The sequence below is a fragment of the Dermochelys coriacea genome, chromosome 12, assembly GCF_009764565.3.
Source record: "Dermochelys coriacea isolate rDerCor1 chromosome 12, rDerCor1.pri.v4, whole genome shotgun sequence".
Classification (NCBI taxonomy): domain Eukaryota; kingdom Metazoa; phylum Chordata; order Testudines; family Dermochelyidae; genus Dermochelys; species Dermochelys coriacea.
The window spans coordinates 23,871,675-23,886,608 of NC_050079.1; the positions used below are offsets into that span (position 1 = coordinate 23,871,675).

The 14,934-nt window shown below is 38.7% G+C and overlaps 1 protein-coding gene across 3 annotated transcripts in view; it reads left to right on the top strand.

Moving 5' to 3' along the window:
• LRP3 (LDL receptor related protein 3) overlaps positions 1-14,934 on the top strand; it is a 48,212-nt gene that overhangs the window by 17,667 nt on the left and 15,611 nt on the right. For 2 of the 3 annotated variants that reach the window (XM_043494979.1, XM_038368383.2), the window contains 2 exons: positions 3,897-3,944; positions 11,775-11,913. In XM_043494979.1, the coding sequence (XP_043350914.1) occupies positions 3,897-3,944; positions 11,775-11,913 (187 nt within the window). The remainder of the gene's footprint in view (positions 1-3,896; positions 3,945-11,774; positions 11,914-14,934) is intronic. The other variant, XM_043494977.1, reaches the window with a different exon arrangement.

The window sequence follows — 14,934 nt, forward strand, 5'->3', positions numbered from 1 at the left end:
CTAGATATCTTGGCAGATATTTGAACTATGATGGCCTATCAAAATAAAAAGCACTTTGAAAAGGACCTTCTTTGCTTATAATGAACTAATATTGACTTCCAAGAATCCTTAATAATAAACAATACTAATTGTAAAAATGCATTGTACAATCCCGCTGAACCCCATGCTATGTACTCAGGCAGCTAACTTGAGGCATGCTGCCCTGGCCACACTGCTATTTTTAGTGCACTAGCTGGAGCAGAGTTGCCAAATGAATGTTCATCCCAGCTGGGAATCGCACCTCCCAGCTGCTATGTAGACATATAGCCATCATGGTTACCACTTTGAGTTAAATGATGATCAACTTCTGTCGAGAATATTTTTGGTTTTGTACAAGAGGTGCAAAGTTATTGGTGTCAAAGCAATCAAAGCAGAAGTTGATGAGAGCTATTTTCCAACCCAAAGGCCTCATCCTGAAAGGCAGAGCTCAGTGGAAGTTGCAGATGTTCAGCACCTCACAAGACTAAGCTCTAAAGCACCAAAATGGACTATACAATAAACTTACTGCATGCAGAACAAGCCTCTTACTGTGGACTAGGAAAACTGTGACTCCTTGTTTTTCCCAGCTCTCCTGTTTCATCCCGTGATTCCACTGAGCTTTCGATGCTCTATTTTAATTGCAGTTTATGTTCTATATCCATACCTTTAAGGATTCCAGGGCTGTGGGGAGACCAAAGGGCCAGTACAGATGTTTGTTTTCTTCTGGGCCTCTAACATTGGTGAGAGCATGGAAGCTTGCACAGCTAGGACCTAACGGAAGGCAGTTTGACTTGCTATAGTCCTGTCAATGAGAAGGGAAAGGACATGGGAAGTCATGGACTGATTTTCCATCTGGGGAAGGTAAAATAAAACTCTAACTACAGTTCAGTCCAAGGCCCTATTTACAACGCTGACTTAATTTGAAATGAAAGGAAAGCAACTCCGAACTCTTGGTCTCAGCCACCAGAGTCCTTCCTAGCATTCAGCAAGCTGGGAAAGTTGAGGGCACACCCTTCTTTTTGGGTAGTCTTTGCTAGAGATTTAGGCCTTCTGCTAGGTCCTATCCAAGGGATTTCCTTCAAAAATTTATCTTAATCCCCATCTTTGAAGACCAACTAGGTTCATTTTTTATAGTGTCTCCAGCAGGCAGTCACATTAACCATCTCCATCTCGCGCACTGTCTGCAGGTTACAACTCCCAGAAACACCTAGTCTTAAAAGGGTATGGTCTCAAAGGGCGTAGGCCCAGACCTCAAAGGTACTTAGGTTCCTACCTTCCATTGATTTCAGTGGAAATTAGAAGCCTGAATACCTTTGAGAATCTAAGTCTGCAGCCCAGTAACAGACATGCTTATGTGCCAGTGCTCTGTTATCAGCATCTGGAACATTAGGGAGGGTTAGGATTTCTGTACGGTAACTTACTGTTCTGTCACTAAGTAGTTTGAGCTAAATCTCTAAGTCTGTCAGCTTTTTCCTGAAATTGGCAGTTAGTCACTGCCCACTCAGTTGCAGTGTATCTTCAACTTGCCATTAAGTCTGCTCCTTTCCCAACCCAGCCTATGAGTTTCTCTGTGCTTCGTAGACTAGGTCCCTTATGAAAACATGTCTAGGAGAGAGAGCACATTTCATGAAAAGCAGGGAAGTACTCTGACCTATGAAGACGAGGAAAATCTGAACAAGGTTGTGTGATGTGGGGAGAAGAACTGATCCGTGGATGGTGCTGGCAGATCTGATTGGATAGGAGTATGACTGAGTGAGAGCTAGCTGGGAAGAGCCAGACCGAGTGGCATATTGGAGCTGAGCATCAGTGAGTTTTAATACAGTATTAGAGTATTGCCCTAAGATATACTTACCAACATATCAAGAGTAAGCTAACACTGTGAAACTAATGAAATAATTACACAGCATTACATACGTTACTGTGTGTCAATTACATAATAAAATTAATGCTATTAAAGTAGTTTGAAGATAGTGTTAATAATGGTTATTAATACAAATCTGCAGCTTTATTTCTAACACAGAATACACAAACATCGTTACTCAATTGCCCTCCTGCTCACATTTTTTACTACAATATGCAATCCTTTTTAGCCATTTAGAAATTACAGAAGATCATTTTACTGCTTCAGTTCTTCACTCCCTCTGCACCAACCTTCTCCTGGTTGTGTTCATCGTAATATCACCAATTCAACAATTGCAGTTTTGTGTGATTAGTAATCTGTTAGAGCCACTTGCTATCTTCAGTTATTAGGGATCTCTCCATTGAGGTGGTGAGTGGTCAGCTGAGGTCAGTGAAAGTCTATTTAGCTTTTGGACTTTAGATTGCAAGGAAGAAGTGTTCCAATTAATGCCAACATCAGTGGTCTTTTTGTGTGGATTCCTGTTCAAAAAATCTCCACTGTTTGACACAGGACACTGAACTGCTATCATACTGGGATAAGTTTCAGTCAGTGGTGACCAGAACTGGATTTGAACTGGCAACTAAGGGTATGTCTAGAGTGCAATTAGACACTTGCAGCTGGCCCAAACCAACTGACTTGGGCTTATGGGGGTTGGGTTGCGGGGCTGTTTCACTGGCATGTAGATTTCTGGGCTTGGGCTGCAGCCTGAGCCCGGAAGTCTACACTCCAGTGAAACAGTCCCACAGCCCGACCTCTGGTAGCCCGAGTCAGCTGGCAGTGGCCAACCGCGGGTTTTTATACGCAGTGTAGACATACCCTTAGCAGCATATCCCATTTTCTGGACTTTCCAGCCCCCTATGATAGGTACTTAATATTTCTGTTGTGCTAGTTTTAATTCTGTTGTAAGCTCTTCTGAGCAAGGACCATCTTTTTATTCTGTATTTGAATAGCACCTAGCTCAGTGTGGCCCTGCTCCAGGGCTAAAGTCCCTAGGTACTGCTGCAGTACAAATAATAATAATTAGGTACGGCATCCCAAGTGACTGTCAGAGGAGAAGGGAGTCAGTCCTGCTCTTCCTGGTGTTGTTTTTACATTTTAGTTTCTGATCATATCTAAGTTATTTTTCATTGTTTCTAATGCACTTGTCACCATAGTATCTAGGCATTTTACATGGATTATAGAAGACTGTCCAAATGGTTCGTCAGGACTAGTGAAACCGCCCTTATTCATGAGGCAGGTGTCTCATTTACTTCCATGTCAGTCTGTTGTTGTATCCCTTGCTACATTGTGGGAGACCTTCTGGTAATGACTGTTCTAGTGAATCACTCTTTCTGATGCTGTATTCTGAAACATTTCCTCCATGAAGTGAGACTTTAGAATATGAAGATTGCTTGGGGAGTAATTTGCAATGAGATGGTGGCAGGTATCTCCATATCCCTCGTGATTAGCACTCTTTAAAGAAACCCCCCCCCACAAAACCCTCCTTTTAATGGCATTGAATAAGCCAAACTGGGTGCGTTGGCTTTTGCAGCTTCTTCTGCAGGGTGATATTTGTTGATAAGGAATAAACTTTGCTTTACATAGTGGGGCATAAAAATAATTATAAAAATAATAATCATAATAATTAATTTCCAAAATTGAAACCAGTGAAGTGACCAACTGTTATCATACATGTTTTAGTGTAATTGCACTTCCTCCTCCCCCAATAAATAACCAGTAGAAGATAACTTAAAGTAGATTGGCAATTGATTCTCTTCATAGCATATTTGACAGACATTCAACTAACATTCTGTTTTCTGGATAGCAGAAGAATAGCAGATTATGTGAACTCTCACCATAGATAAGCAAAGTTCTTGTTTGAAGAATGCAGAACATATGAATGCAGTATCACTGCAAATGCTTAGAAAGAGTAAATTATTAACTGCCACCTCAAGCCAACGGACTCTGTAATGAATACTATTTTTTGTATCTTACACAGTGAATCTCTTCTTAAGTGGGAAAATAGAAAGTGCTGTTACCTCATTAGGTAAGACACATTTATCTTATTTCCTCCAAGCATTTGAGTTTTATTATTTTGATGATGATGCCATTTTCCCCCCATGCAGATAAAGCTGTTGCTGAAACCGGATGACTTTATCAGAGACGTTTAACAATGGATTTTTAGAAAGTTCCTCTGTTTTTAAATCTCTACATGAGTGTAATATTTCACCAAAATCAATATCGCTGTCCTAGACAAAACCTGAGGTTATGTTTGCAAATACACATCAATATTTTCAGGGAAAAAAATTCTTAAACAGAGTATGAGAGAGACAAAAGAGTAAGATACTATATTTTATTGGACCAACTTCTACTAGTGGAAGGGACAAGCTTTTGAGTTTCACAGCGGTCTTCTTCAGGTCTGGGGAAGTTAACCAGAGTGTTCAAGCTAAATATAAAGTTGAACGCTCCAGTATCCCATCTTATATGTAGCCTGAACATTGATCCACCAAGAGAAGTTGGTCCAGTGAAAGACATTACCTCACCCACCTTGTCTCTCTCCTATCCTGGGACCAACACAGCTACAATAACACTCCATTGAACAGTGTCATGTTTTTGTAGAAAATGGGAAGCCATGAAATTCAGATGTGTGTGTATTAGAGCTGTCGATTAATCGCAGTTAACTCATGCGATTAACTAAAAAATATTAATTATGATTAAAAAAATTAATTGCAATTAATTACAGTTTTAATTGTACTGTTAAACAATAGGTTTCAGAGTAGCAGCCGTGTTAGTCTGTATTCGCAAAAAGAAAAGGAGTACTTGTGGCACCTTAGAGACTAACAAATTTATTTGAGCATAAGCTTTCGTGAGCTACAGCTCACTTCATCGGATGCATTCGGTGGAAAATACAGTGGGGAGATATATATACACTCACAGAGAACATGAAACAATGGGTTTTATCATACACACTGTAAAGAGAGTGATCACTTAAGATGCGCTATTACCAGTGGGGGTGGGGGAGAGGAGGAAAACCTTTTATGGTGATAATCAAGGTGGGCCATTTCCAGCACTTAACAAGAACGTCTGAGGAACAGAGCGGGGAGAAATAACATGGGGAAATAGGTTTACTTTGTGTAATGACCCATCCACTCCCAGTCTCTATTCAAGCCTAAATTAATTGTATCCAGTTTGCAAATTAATTTCAATTCAGCAGTCTCTCTTGGAGTCTGTTTTTGAAGATTTTTGTTGAAGGATAGCCACTCTCAGGTCTGTAATCGAGTGACCGGAGAGATTGAAGTGTTCTCCGACTGGTTTTTGAATGTTATAATTCTTGACGTCTGAATTGTGTCCATTTATTCTTTTACATAGAGACTGTCCAATTTGACCAATGTACGTGGCAGAGGGGCATTGCTGGCACATGATGGCATATATCACATTGGTAGATGCGCAGGTGAATGAGCCTCTGATAGTGTGGCTGATGTGATTAGGCCCTATGATGGTGTCCCCTGAATAGATATGTGGTTGCTGGTGAGTATTTTCTTCAGGTTGCGGGGGCTGTCCTTGCTTACAGACAGGCCAGTCCCAAGGAAGGGAGTAAGGACAGCCCCCCCCCAACCTGAAGCAAATACTCACCAGCAACCACACAACAGAACTACTAACCCAGGAACCTATCCTTGCAACAAAGCCCGTTGCCAGCTCTGTCCACATATCTATTCAGGGGACACCATCATAAAACCATAAAAGATTTTCCTCCTCCCCCCCGCTGGTAATAGCTCATCTTAAGTGATCACTCTCCTTACAGTGTGTATGATAAAACCCATTGTTTCATGTTCTCTGTGTGTGTGTATATAAATCTCCCCACTCTATTTTCCACCGAATGCATCCAATGAAGTGAACTGTAGCTCACAAAAGCTTACGCTCCAATAAATTTGTTAGACTCTAAGGTGCCACAAGTACTTCTTTTCTTTTTGCGAATATAGACTAACATGGCTGCTACTCTGAAATCTATATTGAATGTGAGGTCAGATTACTCCATTCAGAATTGCACTGCTTCTTGTTGATTTAGTTTAATTGAAGAGGTCTTTGCATTGCCATTTTAAAAATGGTGTTTCTGGTTAGAAGTTGGCAGAGGTAGATGCGTTTTGTTTCATGAAGAATGTTGAGATACTGTAACTCTTAAAGTTTCCGGGCTTGGTTCTGCCATGGGTTATTCTGTCTTCTGGCAGTGCAACAGGAATGGTGGAAAGTGAATCTACGGGGGCATTGTAGTGGAGTAAATCACATGCAACTTCTTCTGTGCCTGGGTTTTGTGGGGAGGGGAGAGTAGGCCTGTACAGCTGTAAAATTTATGCTCATGGTGAGGGAGGGTCATAACAAGGAATGGGCATGGCCAGGTTCCCAGAGCATTTGAGGAATCATTCTCTGCCAGTTTTATGTTAAAACTTCCCTTCCATGGCTGAATCCCCAATGTAAGTCAGTTTTGCAAACACTCCTGCCTTCCCATTTTGTTGAATCTCTCTTCTGATTCAGTTGCTTTTGCTGATCTAGGGGTTGCAGTTTGTGTCTTACCTCTGAGAATGTGGGTGGATTGATTCCTCTATCTATAATGGCTATCACAAACACAAGGGAGAAATTGATAGGAACATGGTACAGTGCATTGGAATCTTCCTCATGAACATTTGGTAGCAAGGAAAGCACTCTGTGACGCAGTTTATCTGGCCAGCAGACCTTGTGTCTGTTTACATTCCATTTGATCAGTAATAAGAATCCACTAGAGATTTGATTCAATATTCCATACAGAGGGCATTATTAAGATGTGTTTCTGTTTGAGAGAAGCTCTCTGAGCCCAGATCGCTCATGGCATACGCTCATTGCGTAAAGAATTTGTATACAGTTTTTTAAAAAGATATAAAAATATAAAAGATTAAATATTGTTGTCCTAACTATTGGTGTTGTTTTTAAATACAGCATTTCTGAAAATAATGTACTGTTATCTAGGGCTTACCATTCTCTGTGATGTACTGTTCTGATTGGCTAATCTTAAAGGCAGGAAATGTAGGCTGCGCTTAGCTTTTTATAAACTCTGTTCTCACTCTTGTTCAGAATTTGCTTAAAAGATTGAGGAAAAACAGCTTTTGAACAGTCGTTTGAAACAGCTACCAGTAATGTTACTGATAATACCTGCAGAGTTGTCCAGAATTTCTTTCTCCTTAGAGCTTTCCCTTTTCACTTAGATGTTTTCATAATTTGAAGATGCTTTAATTTATTTTCCCTTAAGAAATAGTAACACTGTCATGCTAAAGTAAACTTTAAAAACCATAATACTGTATCCAGACTTCAGATGCTATGTTTTGACTTCAGTTATCTTTGTAACAAGCCCTGTAAATATACTCCAATAATCACTGTCTCTCCATCAATCTGTTCTTGAATTAGAGTCCATTCGTGTAATACTTAAACATCTGTTATCATCAGTGGATGTTTTGTCTTTGTATAGACTGCATGATTGGGTCTTAATTTATTGACATCACAATCCCTTCCAAATCTTGGTGTTATAATTATGTAACTGAACAAGTGGCATATGAGGTGGCTTATTCTACTACTATTCTGTGGCACTCCTTTTCTCTTTACATTGGTATCACTCTCCCTCGCACTCTGTCTGCTTCCACTCTCTGTCCTTCACTCCCTAGTGGCGCTCTTTCAGGTTATCACTCTAACAGAGAAAGCACCGTGAACTTGTTTCGAACTGAACGCAAACTTAAAAACATTTGATGTGACTGTTCTGTTACCAACATTTAAGGCTTTCAGTAAAAAGGTATTGAGATTTTAAAAATATATATTTATTCATTTATTTTAGTTAAAACATTCTTTATAAAAGGTAAAAACAGCAGATTGGAAAGCAGACCTTGAACAGCTCACCATGTATAAATAGCTCCCTACTATTTCACAGCAGAGATAGTGCATAGTGAAGAAAGGAAGAAAGAGGAGGAGGCAACTGACTTGGAAGGAGACAGGGTAATGAGCACTGATGGGAAATGAGATACATCAAAAGCACGTGCCAGTTAAATGAGATTTGGGTAAACATAATAGTACTTTTTCAGTTTGCCTTAATGTGTCAGTGGTTCTCTAACTGTCTTTGACACAAACATATTTTTTATTTTAATAGGAAACAACAAAAGGATAACTTTGATATTTAAGGTTTCAGAGTAGCAGCCGTGCTTGTATCCGCAAAAAGAAAAGGAGGACTTGTGGCATCTTAGAGACTAATACATTTATTTGAGCATAAGCTTTCGTGAGCTACAGCTCACTTCATCGGATGCTCACGAAAGCTTATGCTCAAATAAATTTGTTAGTCTCTAAGGTGCCACAAGTCCTCCTTTTCTTTTTGATATTTAACTATTGTCCATTCAGATTAGGAATTTCAATAAGAACAGCAATGCCCAGACAGAGTATTCTTGCTCTGTTAGAGGAAGAAAGCCATTATAAGGTAACTAGCACCAGTGGATGTTATCAGATAAACTGCCTAAATTGGCAAAGCTTTGTTTCTCTTGCATCCGTTTCTGCCCACATACATTTTCAAATGAGTTATTTAGTTAGCATTGTATATAGTTCTTTTAGGGTGTTGCTGATAGCAGTGATGCAGAATTAACTAGAAAAACACACCTGAAAAACTAAAATCTCATACCGCATCAAATCTACTGCATGTACTTTCTAATATCAAAAAAGTTTAACTGTTTGAAGCATCTGTTACTCAAGGGCACTCTAGTATGATCACTCTAGATACTGCTCCATCTTAAAATTATGAAAACGGAATATACTTGAAAATGCAATTTTTTTTCTTGATCTTAAAAATACAGATTAATGGGAGAGCATTGTGACATCAGTCACTCAATCACCCGTGTGTCTGTGTGATTTTTTTTTCAAAATCAGGATTGAAATAAGTTTGCATGGCCAAGATCTCTGTATCCTATTGTTCCGTAGTCATAATGTATCCATTGCTAATACAAAACCCAATAATTAGTGTAAGGATGATAGTATTACTGTTGGTGGAAGCCTTAGGACAAGAACGTATAACCAGTGGTTTTAGTTCCCTGCTCAGTGTGCTGAAGAGCCTTTTTCAAAAGGACCTAATGTTTATAAAGTTTTAGTTGCAGCAGTTAGGAGATCTGATCTTTGCAGGCTTACCTCTTATCGTTTTAGTTCTGCCCATGATGCATTTATACAGTGATGATTGTGGAGGAAGAACAGATTTAAAATTCTAAGTACAGTCTGTAGCAATATGTGTAATGAGAGAACTTGAGAGCTTTGGTGGGAAGATCATGTGGATCTTATTTTCATTACAGTTGCATCCACTTCTCAATTTCTGCCTATGAGCAGTCTCACTGGGAGGGCTCTTTGAGACCGCTTTATTTTTAGAAGTGTGAGCAGCTAACGTTTTCTTGTTATAAAATTCATTGTGGAATTTTTATATTGCAAAAATGTGTAATTGAAAACTATTAATGTAAGCTAGATGTCTTGGTGTGTTTGCTATTTACAAGTTGACAGTAAAGTTTTTATATCTTATGCCTTAGGTAAGCTATCTGCCTAATGGTTTTTATATTCATGGGGCCCACACTTAAAATACAATACGTAGTGCTTACTCCATATTAAACTGTAGAGTATGAATTTAAAAGTAACTTTTCTGTGGTGGTAGATTTCCAGAAATAACCTGTTAGCCCATGATTTAAAGCATGTTGACGGTATGTTTTGAATGTACATATGCACAAGGAAATCCAAGATTTGGGCATCCTTTTTCTCCTTGTAAACTTCTAGGCTATGAGAAATTAGGCTCCCATCAAAAGGTAAAATATTCTGCTGTTAAGAGCAAATCATAAAATGCTTATTCTTGATTCTAAAATAGCTCTGAAAATATTTCCAAATCTAACAGAGACCGTTCAGACTAAGTATTACATTTCACATAGTTTCCCTCTCATACTATACTGAGAATATTTTCCCATCAGAAAAACTTTGGCCATTTGTTCTTGGAACATTTCACTTTCCTCTGCTATTGAATTGGATATTTGCAAATTAGATGTATTTGTGGTCCCTAATTTAATAATTGGCATTCCTATAATGTCCTCTATATGAGTATCTGAAAGTGCTTTGAAAACATTGGGCTGTATTTAGCTTTCCTACTCTTGCACCTCTCTCCAGAAACCTCTCATTGACATCAGTAGTCCTTGCTCAGGATTCCTCAGGAGTTTTGTGGGGGTAAAGATTGCTGAATAGAGACCCCTAGCCATTTAAATCTCATAGCATCCTGATGGAGTAGGTAAGTGTTATCACAGATTTTTACAGAAGAGAAAACTGAAGTTGAGTGATTCAGAACCTGATTTTCTAAAAGTTAAGGATACAAATCTTGTTGTAACTGCATGTCTAATTTGCATGCATACTAACTATGACTGCATGCAAATAGGTATTTGTACGTGAAAATGGCCATTTAAATGTATGGTTGACCATATTGCAAATGCATTTATGTTTTCCACTTAGCACACCTTTTCTGTGCCTAATTATTAGAAAATCAGGTATGAATGGGTGTTCTTTGACCTGTCAATCACTCTTACTTCCTCTTGAAGTAATGAGAATTAAGGGTGCTACACACCTGATAGGATTGAGTCTGGAGTGATTTGCCCAAAGTCATACAGGAAGACTCAGGACTCTTGATTCCTGCTGCAGTGGGTTAACCACCAAATTAGCCTTCCCCTCCCCCACTTTACAAAACAACCAAACCTAACCCCAAGTTAGATATCCTCACCCATTTTCTCATTTATTTATGTCTTTCCTTCTGTTTCTTTTTAAGTATAGGGATAAAATATTCAAGCAATTTACAAAAACATCTATGCCTTGTTAAATTAACAATCCATATCAGAGTTCTGAACCCAAACATTGTGCTATTGAATGAAAATTAGAATATGCAATGGACCAGTGTAGCTCAGTTGTGCAAATGGAGTGAAATAGAACCATATACTTGAAGCATGACTAAAACATTTTCATAAGAACTTGGCTTCCATTTGGGCACCTAACTAAAACTGCCACATTTTCAAAGGTGTTCAGCCCCTAGCAGTTTCTGTTACTCAGGATAAATTAGGAGAATTGTCAGTGGAATCATACTTGTATAAAATTAGAATATTGTAAGTGACATTAAAATCAGGCCTGGACTGTATAAAAGCATAGGTTTGTATTACAGACCTTCACTATCAGTATCTGTACTGACTAAGTTGAAAGAAAGAAAGTCAGGCAGCCAGCTGTAGTATGTTATCCTGCATAACCATTCAAGGAACAGAAAAAATTCCATTGATATTATTCCCAGAAAACGAATAGTCTCTCTGAGCAGATGGTTTAACGCAGAGATGTGCTTGAACCAATGCATTGGTTCTAAACACTAAACTTTGGGAGTATTTGAAATCGGGATCTAATTTTGTCTCTTTCACTTCTTTTCTGTATCTGAGAACTCTTTTTAAAAATTAAAACTCTCGAGGCTTGTGATTTGGTTAGGAGAATAAACAGTTTTTCAGGAACTTACTATTGAAAAGTAAGGCTCTATATTTTTCATGTTGAATATGGATCGCCTCCAGTTGCTGAGTGGCATACCCAGTCTCTGGGAAGCTGGTAAGTAAGTAAGACAGTTTTTTCATCATTATATTCTCTTGGCAGATCCATGCAGGATTATTGATCGTATCTTTTTGGCAGATTCATGCAGGGCTGTTGATCCTATTTTGTGAGATGTCTGCTCGCCTGCATTTAAAGCCAGGTGATAAAGATCAGGGTAGGAGAGAGAAAGCAATAAAAGGATACAATTGTTGACTCTTAAGTTATCTGTAATCATTTTCTTGGTTGACAGCTGCTTGCAGTGGAAAACTGGAACAGCACACAGAGAGACGTGGAGTCATCTATAGTCCTTCCTGGCCACTAAACTATCCTCCAGCCATAAACTGCAGCTGGTACATCCAAGGAGATCATGGAGATATGATAACAATTAGGTATGATTTGTAATGTTCTGTTGAGATAACAGATTGCTTTGCTGAAATGAATTATAAGAGCTTGTGTAATATGCTAATATGAAGTTGTGTCTAAAAGAATTGTAAAAATTATAGAGTTTTTGTGCTAAGAAATTTGTGATTGATGCTTGGTGAAATATAATTGCAAGTCAGGAGGATCCTATCATTTAAAAGATATCATGTAGTCTATTTAGGTATCTTAGGTAGTGAGATAGCCCCATTACTGTAGTATCTGGGTCCCTCACAATTTTTTTAATGCACTTATCCTTATAGTACTGCCGTGAGGTAGGGAAGTACTGTGATTCCCATTTGGTAGGTGGGGACCTAAGGCACAGGGAAACTAGTTTGGTCACATAAGCTGAACAATCATTTTGCCCCTTTCTCTACATTTTAATGGGAATGGGGACATGAGACTTGGATTAGGGTAGGGTTTGAGTTTAAGGTTGAACGAATGTTAGGACTCATGTCTGAAGACAACAAAATCTTGAGTTTTTCCTGTGAGATACCTGCTTTAGTTGGCAGAAATCTTATGATGTCAGCAAGATATGATCCATTTTAGGGAAACTGTACAGCTCCCAATTTTGGATTACTGTAGAGGGGTGGTTTATATCTGGGGACTAGGCTACAAAACTACTTCCCATCTTACATTCATAGTTGGGAGAGTTTGAATTTCAGGTTATTGTTCAGACTCGTGTCTGATCTAAGGCCATTCTCAGTAGTCACATAAGGAGAAAAATCCACAGATGGCAGAACTGAACATGGTATACTTGATTTTCCTGTTTACTCAAAGATCTGGTTAATAACCCCTTGCAGATGTCCAGGCTAGCATCCACATTGTTAGCAATAATGTACATTATATTGGTATGTGGCAGTGGGAAACTGACTCCTTTACCAAGCAGTAACTAAAGCATAAACAGTGCTTAACATGGTCTGAAATAAGTTGGAGGGGTCTATTATAATCTGGAAGCAGCAGCTTTGGTAAGGCGGTGCTTAAAGTGAGTTGCTTGGCTCAATTGTATTTTTATTTATATATTTATTTGGTCTGCAAGTGCTCCATCCCCCCACGTTATAAATACAGACACACACTTTAAGCACTGGGTATAAATACAGAAGGTAGTTTTTCAAACAAGTCTTTTAAAATAGTCCAGAATAATTTGCCAGCAACCTATTTGCATGCTTTCTTACCTACCATTTGCATAGGGAAATACACATTAGTGCAAAAACTATTATGCAATAAGTGATGATAAGGCAGGCACAATCACCAATTTTATAGGTTCATTTTCTAAAGCCCATTTGAAAATTAGGTTCACAGATATGTTTAAGATTCTCACAACAAAACAAAGAAAGGGGGCCTTTTCTGTAATTATGTCACAAAGTCATATTGTATGTAACTGATGGTTCAACATGTCTTCACTGCTCCATTAAATTAACATTCAGCAAAGCAAGTATTTCCTGTTATTTAGCACTTCCGAAAATAAGCAATTACCATTAAAGAGTTAGCATTGATGACATAATTTCAGCCCTTTCTGGGAAAGCACTCTTAATAAAAGAAGCGTGTGCATACGAGCGCACGGGCGCGCACACACACACACACACACACACAAAAGGATACTTTGAACTCTAATGTTCACATACTGTGAAAATACTTTAGTTTTCTGTGCTAATCACAGTATCCACTTCAGACCAAGAACTGTTTGGTTTTTTTTTTAAAGCCATTTTTTTGTTTTTAATACTCCTGTGTTTGACACCATCTGCTAAGTTGTAAGCTCAGCTGCCTAAAAGGACTGCAAACCTCTTCAACTGCAGATGCTCTACAATTAAAAAGAAATCTGCTGTAGACGGAATAATAGGAGGGTTCCTTCTTCTATTGTTTAAAATAGGAACTAATTATAATAAACAAGCAAATGCCTACCTGCCAGCATTTGAATCCACAAGTAGTTATATACTTTCAAACTCCATTAAAATATACTGGACTAGGAGAGTGAGCTTGTAAACAGAGACTGTTGAAAAGTAGGAGGAAATGCACTAATGAAATATAGAACTTTGCTTTAGGTGTACAGATGGCAGAAGAATCTAAGGTAGGTTTATATGGAAGTGTTCATTAAAAAAATACTTGGCCAAATTCAGCCCTGATGTAACTATTCACAAATCTGTTGCAATCCACCTTGGCATTATTTAATGAAAATACTGTTGTTTGTATTTTGATAGCCCTCCCCTAGCAGCTTCCAGGCTGATTTGGGGCCCCCATAGTCAGTAACAAAGAATTCTGAAGTAATGGGGGAAGGATGACTATGGAAATGGTAGTAATATGTTTCCATAAGTCAGACATGTGCAGAGCTACATGGTTTTGAGTTGTTTTTATGTAAAGAGCTAGCAGTGTTTGGTTTTTGTCACTAGAGAAATCAGATGGGATTTAAACACACAGAGCCAATGTCTGCCCTAAGATTCACATGTACAAGTTTCAAAGAGGACAATGGGAGCCTTGTGTGTATGTCCAAGGGAACAGTTTGGTTCACTGGTGACAGATGGGTTAAGATGTTTTGTTTAAATAGGTTTCAGAGTAGCAGCCGTGTTAGTCTGTATTCGCAAAAAGAAAAGGAGCACTTGTGGCACCTTAGAGACTAACAAATTAATTTGAGCATAAGCTTTCATGAGCTACAGCTCACTTCATCGGATGCATTTGGTGGAAAATACAGAGGGGAGATTTATATACACACACAGAGAACATGAAACAATGGTACACACTGTAAGGAGAGTGATCACTTAAGATGAGCCATCACCATTAGCGGGGGGGAGGGGGAAGGAGGAAAACCTTTCATGGTGACAAGCAAGGTATGCTATTTCCAGCAGTTAACAAGAACATCTGAGGAACGGGGTGGGGTGGGGGGGAGAAATAACATGGGGAAATAGTTTTACTTTGTGTAATGACTCATCCATTCCCAGTCTCTATTCAAGCCTAAATTAATTGTATCCAGTTTGCAAATTAATTCCAATTCAGCAGTC